This window comes from Daldinia childiae, assembly GCF_008694065.1.
Source record: "Daldinia childiae strain JS-1345 chromosome Unknown Scaffold3, whole genome shotgun sequence".
Classification (NCBI taxonomy): Eukaryota; Fungi; Ascomycota; class Sordariomycetes; order Xylariales; family Hypoxylaceae; genus Daldinia; species Daldinia childiae.
The window spans coordinates 2,616,278-2,629,513 of record NW_022984644.1 but is presented as its reverse complement, the minus strand read 5'-3'; the positions used below and the strand labels follow the sequence as shown (position 1 = coordinate 2,629,513).

Genomic DNA, 13,236 nt, shown 5'->3' with positions numbered 1-13,236 from the left:
TGAATATTCTCTCCTGCTCCGAAGCTGTCGTGCTACTAAGCATTAGCTTACGAGTTAGGGAATTAATATATCGCTTGATTGTAGGATTTCTCTCGTTGAGTATTCTCGATAACACGGTGCCCCTCGATCTTTTTATTTTATTTTTATTTTTATTTTCCTTCGCTCGGTCGCTTCACATCAGCGTCATATCGTGGTTCGGAAAGCCAAAAGTATATTCCGACCGTGATCAATAACTTGCCTGTTCACGTTATCGTCCGTCCCATCGTTCTGTTCGATTTTATTATTTCTGTTCGAATTCGACCAGTCCTTCGATCCGCATTTCTCCATCGAATCGCATCTCCTGCAGCTTTACGTACTCTATTAATAAATAAGGTTAATACCTGTGCTCTCGACCCGGCAAGCGACCGTTACTAGCAAGCCGTGCTTCTCTACCCTGGTTTAATTGTCACCTCCGTGTAAGTGACAAACTACCTGTTTGCTTAGTTGGATATATATTAGGGAAGCAAGAAAATCAAAATCAAAAGATATCTGTCCGAAAGCGGGAGAGCGGGAGAACTTGTACGAGTGGTTCGATATATCAATCTCGCCACGGAGGCTGCTTGAAGTTTTGAAATTGGCTTAAGGCGGCCGAGCAACAAACCATCTCTCTCTTTTTTTTTTTGCCATAAGCTTCAGCTTGTCATCCCATTCTTCCCGGCTTTCCACAAGTGTCCACCCATTACACGTTTCGGGCTTTAAGACTAGTGTTTCCCGATTGTTCCATTGCGGCAAGACCCAAGATATCGGTCGGTTACATCTGCACAAGAACACAGCTGACTTGAACTTTTTTATCGTCATGCAGTTTTCCGCCGGTTCGCGTCATATTCAGACATTCAACAGGGCGTAAGCTACGACTTAATCGTCGAGACGACAACTCGATTCGCTATTGTAATATTCCCCTATATCGTAACGTAACACATCAACAGAGATCTCGCACCAGCTAGCCGATACTTGCAACTATTAGATCATTGTTCTTTTATGGGTTCTTGGTAACCCGAAGAATTTGAGGCGAGTCAATCTATATGCCTAGATTTCCGGTCACCTTTCGGCGGAAATCTACCGCGGCAGAAGATCCAAATGGACCGGTAGCAGAGCATTCTTTCCGAGTCCTAGAACGGGCTGAAGTAAGCAGTGGAAAATCCTTTGATGGTGGTGTCAGGTTGGCCCGGATGACGGGGTCTGCACCTAGATCAAACGCTCCAGATCTTGCAGCGGAGGATAATCTGTTTGCGGGCTTGAAAAATAATCGGTACGTCCAAGTTAGGTAATATTTCCAACATCTCTTTTTTTTTTTTTTCCTATTTCTATTTCTATTTCTATTTTTGCCGCGGGCCTCATCGCCAAGAGTTGGTCCGAGCAGTACGCAGTGGACTGCTGTTACGAATTACTCAGATTTTAGCACGCTATTGTCTCAGACCTTCGTACACTTATATTACTAGACTGGCCCTAGCGTTATGCAATTTTACTGATCCTCCCTAGTGGTAGTGGAAGTTCCAACACTACTAAGACAGCCTCCGATAATTCTTCTCGTCACAGCAACGCCTCTACGGCTCCTTCATCAACCGACTTACCACCGCAGGACGACTGGCGCGGTGCTAGCAGAAAATCTGTGTCGATGGCTGATGTTCCTGCTCCACTAGCACCTAAGAACCACGGCGGCTTCCTTAAACAAGCAGGCCGAACTTTCTCTTTCGGTAACAGAAAGAGTACATTGCCAACTATAGTGGCAGAAGACACTGTTCCTGCCGTCCCCGCGATGCCTGACGAGTATGGTCCAGGTACGCCCCGTCGTCGCTCACGGGCTGAGACTGTTTCGACAGTCAGCACAGCGACACCTCCCAAGGTTGAAGACAGGGACTTCATGTTAGATCTAGGCGGTGATCTTAGCAGCATGCTCAAGTTCGACAAGCGTGCTAGTGTTGCTACTATAAAAGAGCGTGGCTTGATGACAAATCGTGCCAGCCAGCTTACGCCTCTTCATCTTGACAATTCCGTTCCTGTTGAACCTCCACAGCATTCGTGGAATAGCCATCATTCGACTGATGGATTGTTGGCGTCTGGGCGAACATTGACGTCCCCTACTATTCATGAAACGCGGCCACCACCCGTTCCAAAGCATGATGACAGTCCTAGAGAGCGCCGACGATCAGACGACGATGATGAAGATACAACACTACTAAGGGATTCTCTTGCTGCTACCCAATATTTGGCTAGCGAAGCACCAGTCCTCAGCGGAAATTCTAGCCGGTATAGAAGAGACGAAGATAGCACTTTAAGCTTCAGGTCTGGCGCCACCGAGTCTTACTCTAGGACGACTAGATTCGATCATAAGACCGACGATGATAATCTCTTCGATAGACCCGCCAGCCGTCCTAAGTTGGCATCAAGAACGGGTCCTCGCTCTCACACCATGCCACAGAATAAGGTTATGACTCCTGCGGAATTTGAGAAATACCGCCAAGATAAAGCTCGAGATGAGATTATGGGAATAGCCGACGAGGAGGAATCGGATAAGGAGGAAGAGGATAATTACGATGACGACGAGGATGATCGAGAGAAGACAAAGCAGCTGGCTAAGCAGAGACGAAAGCAAGAAGCCCATATGACTGTTTACCGACAACAAATGATGAAGGTAACAGGCGAATCATCTACTAACACTCACGCCTCTCGCCCTAGCATCTCGATGTCAATGAGCACTCCGAACTTGGTATTAAACGACGGATCCGGCAAAGGCGTTTCCCCGATTCCCCCTTCGGATGGCTCCGATTCCGACGAAGAGGTGCCTTTAGCGATTCTTGCAGCTCACGGGTTCCCTAACAGGAACAGGCCGCCAACGCGTCTCAACAACATGTCGTCTAACCCTAACCTGCGGGCCTCCGTCGTACAGCCTTCCTATGTCAGTGGACCGGGATCTACCGTGGGCGAAAATAACGGCCAGGGAGTTGGTAGCGGTGGCAATCTACCACCGTTTGCTAGAAAATTGCCCCAGGACCCGTACCTTGGCGCGGGTTTAATTAACCAGCCCCCAAGAGAATCATTTGCCTTGGGCGGAGGATCTGCTGCTTCGAATAGAGGGGTGCCTACTGGAGGTCTGGTTGGTGTGATTGCCAACGAAGAACGATCGAGGGCGTTACGACGCGGTAGTCCGGTAGTTGATGGCGGGAGGAATTCCTTTCCCCTTCCCCCGAATCTACAGACGAACGGGATGCCGATGAATGGGGGGTTTGACCCTATGAGTGGCATTCCTCCTCAGACGATGTACCCAATGGGCATGCCGCAGATGTCTAACCCGATGATGACCCCCGGCGACCAAGCACAGATCCAAATGACGCAGCAGATGCAACAGTTTATGCAAATGCAAATGCAATTTATGCAAATGATGGCTACCCGTGGTCCGGGACAAGAACAGATGCAAGCGCCGTTTCGACCCCAGGGACATATGCCAACACACTCTATGGGATCTTTGGCAGAGGGTCCACGCAATTCATTCATGGGCGATCTAATGGTGAATCACATGGGTCAGGGAATGAACTTGGATCTACCAAGGGGCGACGCGCAAATGCGGACAATGAGTATGGTTCAGCCAAGCTCAGCATCGTGGCTTCAACCACCTCAAGCCGGCTATGCGCCCTCGATACGCGCTCAGGGCACGGGTTATACTCCTTCAATTGCTCCCTCAGAGCGCAGTAATATTGGGTTACCTGGACGCTACCGACCAGTCTCCAGCGTTGCAATGGTCGATCACAGCAGAACCGCTACCATGTCCGGCGCTATGCCAGTCATTCACTCAAAGCTTCAAGCCGAAGCGAAAGTGACACCCATGAATAAGGAAGAAGACGATGACGATGAACAAGGATGGGAAGCCATGAAAGCGAAGCGGGAGAAGAAGAAGAGCCTCTGGCGAACCAAGAAGAGTTTTGGGGACGATATCGGAGCACTCATCAGTTAAAGGACGTATATGCATTCCAATGGTTTATATCATGGTCCTGGGCTACATAAAATAGGGGCATGTGCGAAGAGCACACAACTATACTTATCGGTCGAACTCTTAGCAACGCTTCCTTCCCGTTATTTTTCCGTCTACTGGAAGGCCCTCTGGAACAGAGGATGGGTTGGATCCTTGTATATTTCAAGATCACAAGTGAAAACATGTCCTACGAGGTAGGACGAGGCGTATATGGCTTCGTAAGGAAGATTTGGCTTTTTTTTTTTGGACAAGAGAAAGACCTGCCATTTAGAACAAGAGATCTGTGGGATGGATTAAGGGTATGTCTGAAGCTCGTGGTGGGACGATTCATGATAGAACACCCTATATATCGGTAATCTAATACTTTATCCACCCAGCCATATACCTCGCCGATAATCTTTAATTGTGGATATACCTAGTCAGAAGTGATATTTGGAGTGGTGAGAAGAGGATGGAAGGTAGGGAGGGGTATCGTTTATCATTTGATTCATTTATGTTGGTAGCCAGCGTTATAGCATTCATTTAGACATTTTGGAATTTATCCTATGAGCCAAGGTAGTTTGCTAAAGCCTATCATAATTGGTCCATGGTTGTCTTATGACATTGTCCCATCCCTTCGACAGTGATCGAGGCTTATGCATTTTTGTCGGGCTGGTCCCTACCAATTCATTGTCCTTTTTTTATATTTCCTTTTGGATTTTTTCTACTCAAGCTTACCCCTAGCCCAAGCGCTGCGCTTGACGCCGAGCTCAACAGCAGCGAGGCCCCAGTCCTCGCCGTGGTTGTGGCTGCCGGAGGTAAGGCCCGCGCGGGCCTGGGCCTGGGCGTCGTCGAGGACGGTTAGAACACCAAAGATGACGGGGATGCCCAGATCCAAGCCGACGCGCATTAGGCCGTGCGATACCGAGTCAGCAATATACTCGAAGTGCATGGTCTCGCCCTTGATCAGCACGCCGATGGCGATGATAGCGTCAAAAGGCTGCGTCGCAGTTGCCGTCGCTGCTGTCGAGGCTAGGTCTGTTGTCGAGCCGCCGAGCAGGTCGCCGGCTGAGGCGCTACCGCTGCTGGATTGCTGGATTTGAGAGGCAGCGTACATGCTGTGAAGGAGATGTTAGTTTGGTGTTGCGTTGGTATGAAATCATATAGCAATTGCAATAGCGCGAGGGAAATGGCAGTAGGCGAGCATATTCGGAGGAGAGGGGATTCCTAACCGCTGGACGGCGATGGGCAGCTCCCACGACCCCGGTACCGACTGCACGACGATATTGGATTCTTTGACGCCGCAGCCCAGGAGCTTCTCCTTGGTGCCCTTGACTAGTGGCTCGATGATGGTGGTGTTCCAGCGCGCGTGCACGATGCCGATGCGCAGGCTGCTGCCATCGTGTTCCTGGGGGGAGGGGCCTTTGAGGGAGTGCGCCATATTTTCTCTCTCGGTAGACGGTAGAGCTTAGTTGGTTCCTGTTTAATGCGGTAGACGAATGTCAGGGCATAGGTGGTCTGTTAATATAAAGCAATTGAGTACCTAATCTAACGTAGGGAATTGTAAATATGAGGAGGAGTAATGGATGAATAAATGGTGTGAGAATGGGAAGCTCCTCATGTATGTACCTAAGGTTACCTAGGTACCTAATCCGTACATCGGTGGTATTCGAGGTACACAAAGGTGGGTTGTACATAACGAACACCATTCAGAGGGGCAGAGTATGACGCACTTCTGAACAGGGATATACCCTACCCTACCTTACCTTAACCTTTTGCGGCACCTACCTAGGTATCTGTCTTCGTCACCTGATGTACCTATAGATCGTACTATTGTTACATGTATTTAACTGTATTTTTACATACATGTAGGACTGGAGTATTTCGATTACATACATATTGCAGCAAAATAGAAGGAGTTACACAGAATCTAAGTCGTAACTTCTCTTACTAACTAATTTTAAGGGCTAGTAGGTTCGACTAACAAGTTGTGGACGAGCAGGTACGATGAATGGAAGTTGGGATGTTTTAGTTTCAACTTGGCTCAATAGATTTTCTACTCTATTTTCAAGTTTAAAACACGGGTATTTATACACTATTTTATACTCTCAAGTAGAGATGAAGAATAGACTTCATTCAGTTACATCTAGTTAGTGTTGATAGAGTATGGTCCAGTTGTTTCATATTTCAACTAATGTGGTTTGATCTTCATTATGTCTACAATTTCTCGTTTACCTGAATCTACTACTCGACTCCTATGTTCGCCTTTAGCTATTACAACCCCAGTCGCTTTAGTGAAAGAGCTCCTGGAAAATTCAATCGATGCTAAAGCTACGTCGATTGAGGTCATCGTCTCCGCAGATACGGTGAAGAAGATCGAAGTCCGGGATAATGGAGTCGGCATCCACCCAAACGACTATGATGCTCTTGGAAGACGTGGTCATACAAGCAAACTCAGGAGCTTTGAGGAACTAAGGACACGTTTTGGCAAAACACTCGGCTTTCGTGGAGAAGCACTAGCCAGTGCAAATTCCTTAGCCCAAGTCACTGTCACTACTAAAATTGCTTCGGAGCCTGTGGCAGCTATCCTTCACATTCAGCCAGGTACGGGAGGCATACTGAAGCAACAGCCAACATCAGCACCAGTTGGAACTACTGTAAGTATTTCCGGGCTTTTTCACCAGCTGCCGGTTCGAGAACGGATGGCTATCAAGGACTCAGTAAAAGCGATAAGCAAGATCCGCGAACTGTTATGTTCTTATGCCATGGCAAGACCGCAACTAAGATATTCACTTAGGGTCTTGCAACTCCCTAAACAGAATTGGAACTACTCGCCAAAATTGCGCTGCAGTGTGAAAGAAGCGGCTGTCCAGCTGTTTGGTCCAGATATTACGACATATTGCTTCGAGAAGATATTTGAGATAAGTGATCTAACTAGCAGCAACGACCCTTCTATCAAGCATCAAGAAACCCTGCCAGATTTTAAATATGTGTTCGAAGCCTTCATTCTAAAGCCAGATTCATGCCCTCCCAAAGTTTCGAAGCAACGCTATTTCTCTGTCGATAATCGCCCTGTTAGGGTAAAAGGGGGCACCATGAAGAAATTGCTAGACACATATGTTGAGTATATCAGTATCTCCCGACAGGGCACTTCAATCGCAAGACCCAAAGACTACTTCATTCGGCTAAATATCAAATGTCCTCCTGGAAGTTATGATGCTAATATAGAAGCGTCTAAAGATGATGTAGTATTCTCAGACGAGAATATAGTACTTGGCGGATTTAAGGAATTGTGTAAGGAGGTGTACAAAGCATCCCCGCCCATCAATCTGCATTCACAGTCATCAGCTAAAAGGGATTCCATTTCAAACAACAGGAATGATCTGGGGGCTCGAAAGCCACTACCCACAGGGACCCAAGTTAAGTCCATATCCAACGGAGTTGAATGCATTAGTCCGTCGGTACAAACACCAAGCCAACTCATAATACAACCAATACTACAAGGTCAACAGGCCTTTATTACCTCTCAGTCATCACCTGTTCTGTTGCAAGATACAGGGGAGCATACGCATAGCCTTGTATCTGTCGGGCTTACGCCGAACAATACTCAAATATCACCCACTCAAGCAGGATCTAAAGACACTCAAAGTCTCGAGGACAAACTATCAAATACCGGATTTACTCGATGCAGAGTTGACATGTCTACAGATTTCAATGAGTACAGCTACAATAATCCCCGGACCAAGCTTCCCCGTCCTACCCAGGCACTGTCCACTCTCCAGGAGAAACTAGATGCAGCCAAAAATTCGGCCCCGGAAGATGTAAATCCGTGGGTTATCGCAAAGATGAATGCGCCTATTCCTAGTCAGATAAGGAACGAACCAGCTGAAAAGAGCAGCTCGCCACTGCCGATATTCGAATTTTCAACGGCACCAGATCCTCCTATCCTTCGTCACATAGGAGCAGCACCACGAGACCTTGATGTCCCCCCAAGCCAACAACACTTGGAATCACAAGGTCCTTTACGTCAATTACGGTCTAGAGTACCAGGTGGCCCATACCGTAGCCCAATGTCAAGCCCATCTAGGATATCTTCACAGGATGACATGGATGGTATTACAATGCCTATCGCTCTGAAGCCGCGACGACACCGCAATCCCCTCCCCTGGTCACCACCCTCATCCATCGAGGCGTCTAAAGTAAGCAAAGATCGATTAAAAAATTCAAGGGACGAGTTCATGGTAGATGGTATGAAACAGACAACGATATCCTTCCAAGGTACCGGAGGGGGCCGCAAATGTCGATTACAAGAGGATAATAGTATTATCAATCATCAAGATTCGCAAGGTCAGGAAAATCAGGGGGAGAATTGGTTTCAGTACGTACCAATACCGGCGAAGGGCGACTTCGGCCATAAGCTTTCACTACAAAAGGCGCCTTACGCCTCAGAGAAGAAGCAAGATCAGATTTATATCAACCCAAAGGTAGCCCAGGACCAACCGTATGTTCAGTCACGCAAGCATCACCCCCAAGACGAAGTCAATTCCTCCAGAATAAACGAGCCTACAAATACAACTTTAGCTAGCGGTGACCCTCGGGCATATCTCTTACGCCGTCAAAAATCGATGGCTGCAGAAGAGAGGGGTATAAAGCCAAAGAAAATCCGAAGATTAAAGAGTTCTCTCCTACCCCTAGAAAATGTCCCCTCGTATGACCAGACTCATTCTCTAGTCATTATAGAGGCGTGGAATGCTGAAACCTTGCGCATCTTTGTCAAGAAGTACGCGACTTACGATAGATACGTCACAAAGGGGGTTGTAGAAAATGGTCTTGAGATGAGTCTGGAAGAAGGCCGCAATGTTGAGAAGCGACTAAAGTTAATCCTCCTCAAACAGATAGGCGCAGTCAATGGCGAAGAGTCCGTTCCTGAAGTCAATATCTGCTCTTTGCTAAAAGGTAAAGGAGCGAAGGTTAGTCTGTAAACCGAGTAAAGTGGTGTACTATCTTTGGTATCTGAGACGTTACTCAGGAGATCTAACTTGCTTAAGTACCTACCTAGTTACTTTCACTATGAGTACATGTAGTTACTACTAAAGAGGGAGAGTTGAAGCTACTAGAACAACAAGACAATGGCGATGTACGATGCTATCTGGCTATGGGTTATAGGCTACACTCTAGGGTGCTTACATGGTTGCTTCATAGGAGAGAAAAGACTATCAATTAATAGTATTAATTATAACTGGCTCGAATCTTTAATAATCCAAGTCTTAGTTGTTAATGAATCTAAGAGAACCTTTGAATAGAAGGGCCTCATATCTTTGAGAACGGTGCCCCTGAACCACTACGTTTGCTGTTCTGTCTAGTGGGTACCTATCCCTATCCCTCCCTCTTTAGGACTGCATCTATGTATTGTTCAATGAGTATTGACTACCAATAGGTTTATATAGAAACATTCTTCATAATCTCGACGCTTCTATAGCATTCCGCCAACTATAAGAAGAATACCTGCAGATTATTATAGAATTAGTAGAGATGAGTAAATCATAGGCTTTCTCAACTGTCTATAGGTAGTCGACCGTAGTCATTAAAAGCTACTTAGCCCTCAATATAGGGTAACCTGAGACTAACGTGACGAAAATGCCTTATCGCTACTGTAGCTGTTTCATCGTCCCGAACAATCGATGGTCTCCAGCACAGCTACGCCTAGCTCCACACGGCTAGCATATACCCGGTTACATTAGCTCTTATTTGACGTCTTAAGCCTTTGTAGATTTAACATTTGATATAGTTGAAGATAGGTTGGAGACTCCCTGGTCATAAGTGGTCTTTGGTGGTCCAAATATTGAAAGAAGATAAGGAGGGAAAATATTACCCATTGGCCCTGGAGTATCCGTGAGCGGGCGCAATGGCGTCGTACTCGGCTTACTTCCACAAGAACTGCAATTATATATATGTACCTAATATATAGGGTTCGGGCTCCTAGGGCGATATGTAAGAGGGCGGGGAAACCGGTCGGGCACGTCATCTTAAGGGTGGAGAGCTTTAGGGTTCAACACGGAAGGGAAGCATGGTTTAGGGTGGGATAAGGACGAGGTGTGGGTTGTTGATTATTTGCTGTCGTGTACGCTTCTACTTGGTGGTATTTCGAGGGATAGTTTTCTATAGAAGGCCGATAAGGGGGAAAGGGGGAGGTGGAGGGTCGATATCCGATTAGGAGTTGCTTTTTTTCGCGGTGGCGATTCACTAGATTATATAACTAGCAGAAATGTAGTTAGTTTACGGTTCATGTTCAAAAGTAGCCTTCGTGCCTAACTTATGAAGGGGAAATATGCGCAACTGAGCTTATTAGGTACTGTTAAGTAGTCTCAAGCCATTGTAGGAATGCATCTTTGTATAACAGTAGTAGTAGCAACAATAACATCGAAACCTTGCTGATTCTATACCAATAGGCCTTTTGTATAGGCTTAAGCTTATAATCTATTTAGGTACCTAAGGGTTGGTGACGAACATTAGGAACTGCCAACTTGCATCTACTGATATGTATGTCCAACCTCTTCTACACTAGCTTAACCCGTATAGCTTACAAACTGCAACAACTTACATAACCCATCTTACTCCCCGAGGAGAAGTCTAACGGTTATGCATGGCTCTTCTAGCAAGCGAATACGAAGTCAACTCCAGTAATTGGCTGATAAGACCCAACTAGATAGTGAGGAGGCGTGCCCAATAATGGGATACCGTAGGAGTTTGAACTCGGGATAAAGTTACTCGATCTCTACCGCCACGTAAGATATCAAGGAGTCTTCAGCGCTATACCAAACCCTATTGGTATATTGACACAGGTAGTCGTGGCATGTGGTGAGGGTCAAACTTGCGAGTTGACGGATTCGGAGTCAGCTTTTCTCTTTCTTTTACCCGAGGAAGATGACATGAATGTCTCCTAGAGGATATTATTCATATAGAATTAGAAGAACGTGGAAGATGTCCGGATTTCTGATTAGGGCAACAAACTGTGTATATAGGGTTGATAATTGCTTCAGTATGCATTTTATCTCTATCATGGTGGTGTTATGACGACCCTATCGTGATGAAGAAGCCCATAGTACATAGTAGTACATAGTAATCGGTTACGACGAAATGAAGTCGGGACACAGTGGGAAGAACCTGCTTTTTCCACGGCGCTAACGCTGTGCCACGTTAAAGACCCCAGTCGTCGATCTCGATTTTCTAAAGCCTCTGGCAACCCTCCGGCTCGTATTTGCATAAAGAACTGACATGCAATGACGCGTTTCGGATTATATAGCCAGCGCGCAGCTCTTAAGATCGGCGGCTCCGCCGTCACAAAAATAACAAACGGTTAAAAAGATGTCGGAGTGATATTGGAGTAGTGAGGTAAATGAATTAATGAACAAACCAGTGAATCTATCTTCTCGACGCCTTCTGGATATGCGAGGCATTAGATGCAAGAGTACATGTAGTTAGCAGTGCGAACGAATGCGAACATCGCGTCTAGGGTTCATCTTACCACATGGCATAAAAGCCAAGGACCAAAACGGGCCACCGACTGAGTCGCCGACTGGATGGCACTGTTCAGCCACTCCTGTATGTATGGCGCTCCCCACCGTCAGACCCGTATTAGCTTGGACCCAACGAGAGGCTCCCCTTTGGCTTCTTTCGGAGTATTATTTTTCGACGGCTGATGGCAGCGCATCTAAACTAGATGCCTAGCTTCATGACGGAGGTGGTTGATACGAGCGCACCACATCTCGCTAACTGCTAATGCGGAGTCGATACTAGAAATAGATTTTTTATAAATCGGCACAATGGATGTTTCGAAACTGGCCGTCCGTAATAGAAACGGAGACGGAATGCTCGTGTTGCGGGAGATTGGACCTTTCGGATGCGTAGAAGCTCGGGACGGGTGGAAAGGGACGAACTGGGTTAGAAACGGGCAAACGGGAAAGTTGCTTAGGACATTGTCACACCCTTCATTTTATTATTGGTAGAACTCGTTACCTAATTAATACTATCACGTAGTACCCGACATTTTAGAGTGAAGATGAATGAAAATACTGGGGTCTAGATCGAGTTTAGAATTATTTAGAGTTGGACAAAACATTCTAAAACCCCATCTTGATTCTAAACTATTACCAAGTGCCGCCTTCTGCATTTCGGTATCACGGCTTCTCTATAAGGTAAGCAAATTAGGTACAGTAGGTATCTCCATATCTTATATAATGTACCGGAGCTTATTTTCTTTACATGATTGTACCACACATGGGTAGCTCCGTCGCAGGCAGACATCTATAGTAGGAAAGAACGGAAAATAAGGTTCAACTAGTAGACGAGCTCTCCATATCATTGGGATGCCATCGTCGGTTATACTTACCTTTGTATTATTCTAGTTGATATCTAATAAGGTAGTACTGGCTCGTTCATGATGACTTCATCATTATTGTCGTTACTTTTAATTGGCTAGGAATATAAAAATCGTCGGGTATAGTATACATATCCCATCATTCGATTCTATGACTAGAACTATTGCCATTATGCTGCCTGATAGTCTTGGAAATATTTTACGACATAGCTATTGCTTATAATTATAATTTAAAAAAAAACTACTGAAGCATAGGGGAACTCTCAGTCTCAGCTTTCACAAGTTGGGTAATGATAGGTAGCCTTGTACGATGTACGAGGTACGTACCCTTTTAGTCTTAGGCGCTAATGTATCAAAATGCGTTGGCTTCAAGACGGGCTTCAAGGGTCCCTGGAATATCTCTCTGCCTTAACGATTTTTTTCTCTTTATTCTTGCTTCCCGTCTCAATTCACGTTAATCAGTTCCTAACATAATAATAGTTTTGTTAATAGTGTACACATCGCTACCACTGTCGTTACTCCCGTTTTTTAACTCTTTACAACTCTCATTCTTAAGAGTGTATTTCTATTTTATTTCATCAACTAGCATAACCAGAAACATCCTCCAGCAAATCATAGTTCGCAGCAGTAAGCAAGCAAGCAAGCTAGGGAAACAAGGATTTTTGTTTTTAGGTCGTTAGATAGGCACGGACGATACAACTTTAGCTGTAGACTGCTCTGCTGCAGAGGCCGGTAAGCTGGTAGGCTGGTAGGCTAGATTCGGTAACATCATAATTCACTTACAAACCGAACGACGCACTGCCACAACAACGCCCCAAAGTAACCCGATATCCGATCTCCTTTCCTAAATCCTCCCTCGTTTTTTCATAATCAT

General features: G+C 46.0%; 2 protein-coding genes across 3 annotated transcripts; one reads left to right on the top strand and one right to left on the bottom strand.

Annotated features, from left to right (window-relative positions):
• Nucleotides 1-1,061: 1,061 nt before the first annotated feature.
• On the top strand, nucleotides 1,062-3,988 carry GL218_03428 (uncharacterized protein; the record flags this gene model as incomplete). 2 transcript variants are annotated; one of them, XM_033579989.1, is made up of 2 exons in its annotated part: nucleotides 1,062-1,288; nucleotides 1,519-3,988. In XM_033579989.1, 2 exons carry the CDS (start codon nucleotides 1,062-1,064, stop codon nucleotides 3,986-3,988), a joined length of 2,697 nt encoding a protein of 898 aa, XP_033436888.1. The 2 variants fall into 2 exon arrangements, with proteins under 2 accessions (XP_033436888.1, XP_033436887.1); XM_033579990.1 differs by lacking the exon at nucleotides 1,062-1,288 and having other exon boundaries at nucleotides 1,655-3,988.
• Nucleotides 3,989-4,709: 721 nt separating this feature from the next.
• Nucleotides 4,710-5,426, bottom strand: GL218_03427 (6,7-dimethyl-8-ribityllumazine synthase; the record flags this gene model as incomplete). Its single annotated transcript, XM_033579988.1, has 2 exons — nucleotides 4,710-5,103; nucleotides 5,218-5,426. 2 exons carry the CDS (start codon nucleotides 5,424-5,426, stop codon nucleotides 4,710-4,712), a joined length of 603 nt encoding a protein of 200 aa, XP_033436273.1.
• Between the last annotated feature and the right edge of the window lie 7,810 nt (nucleotides 5,427-13,236).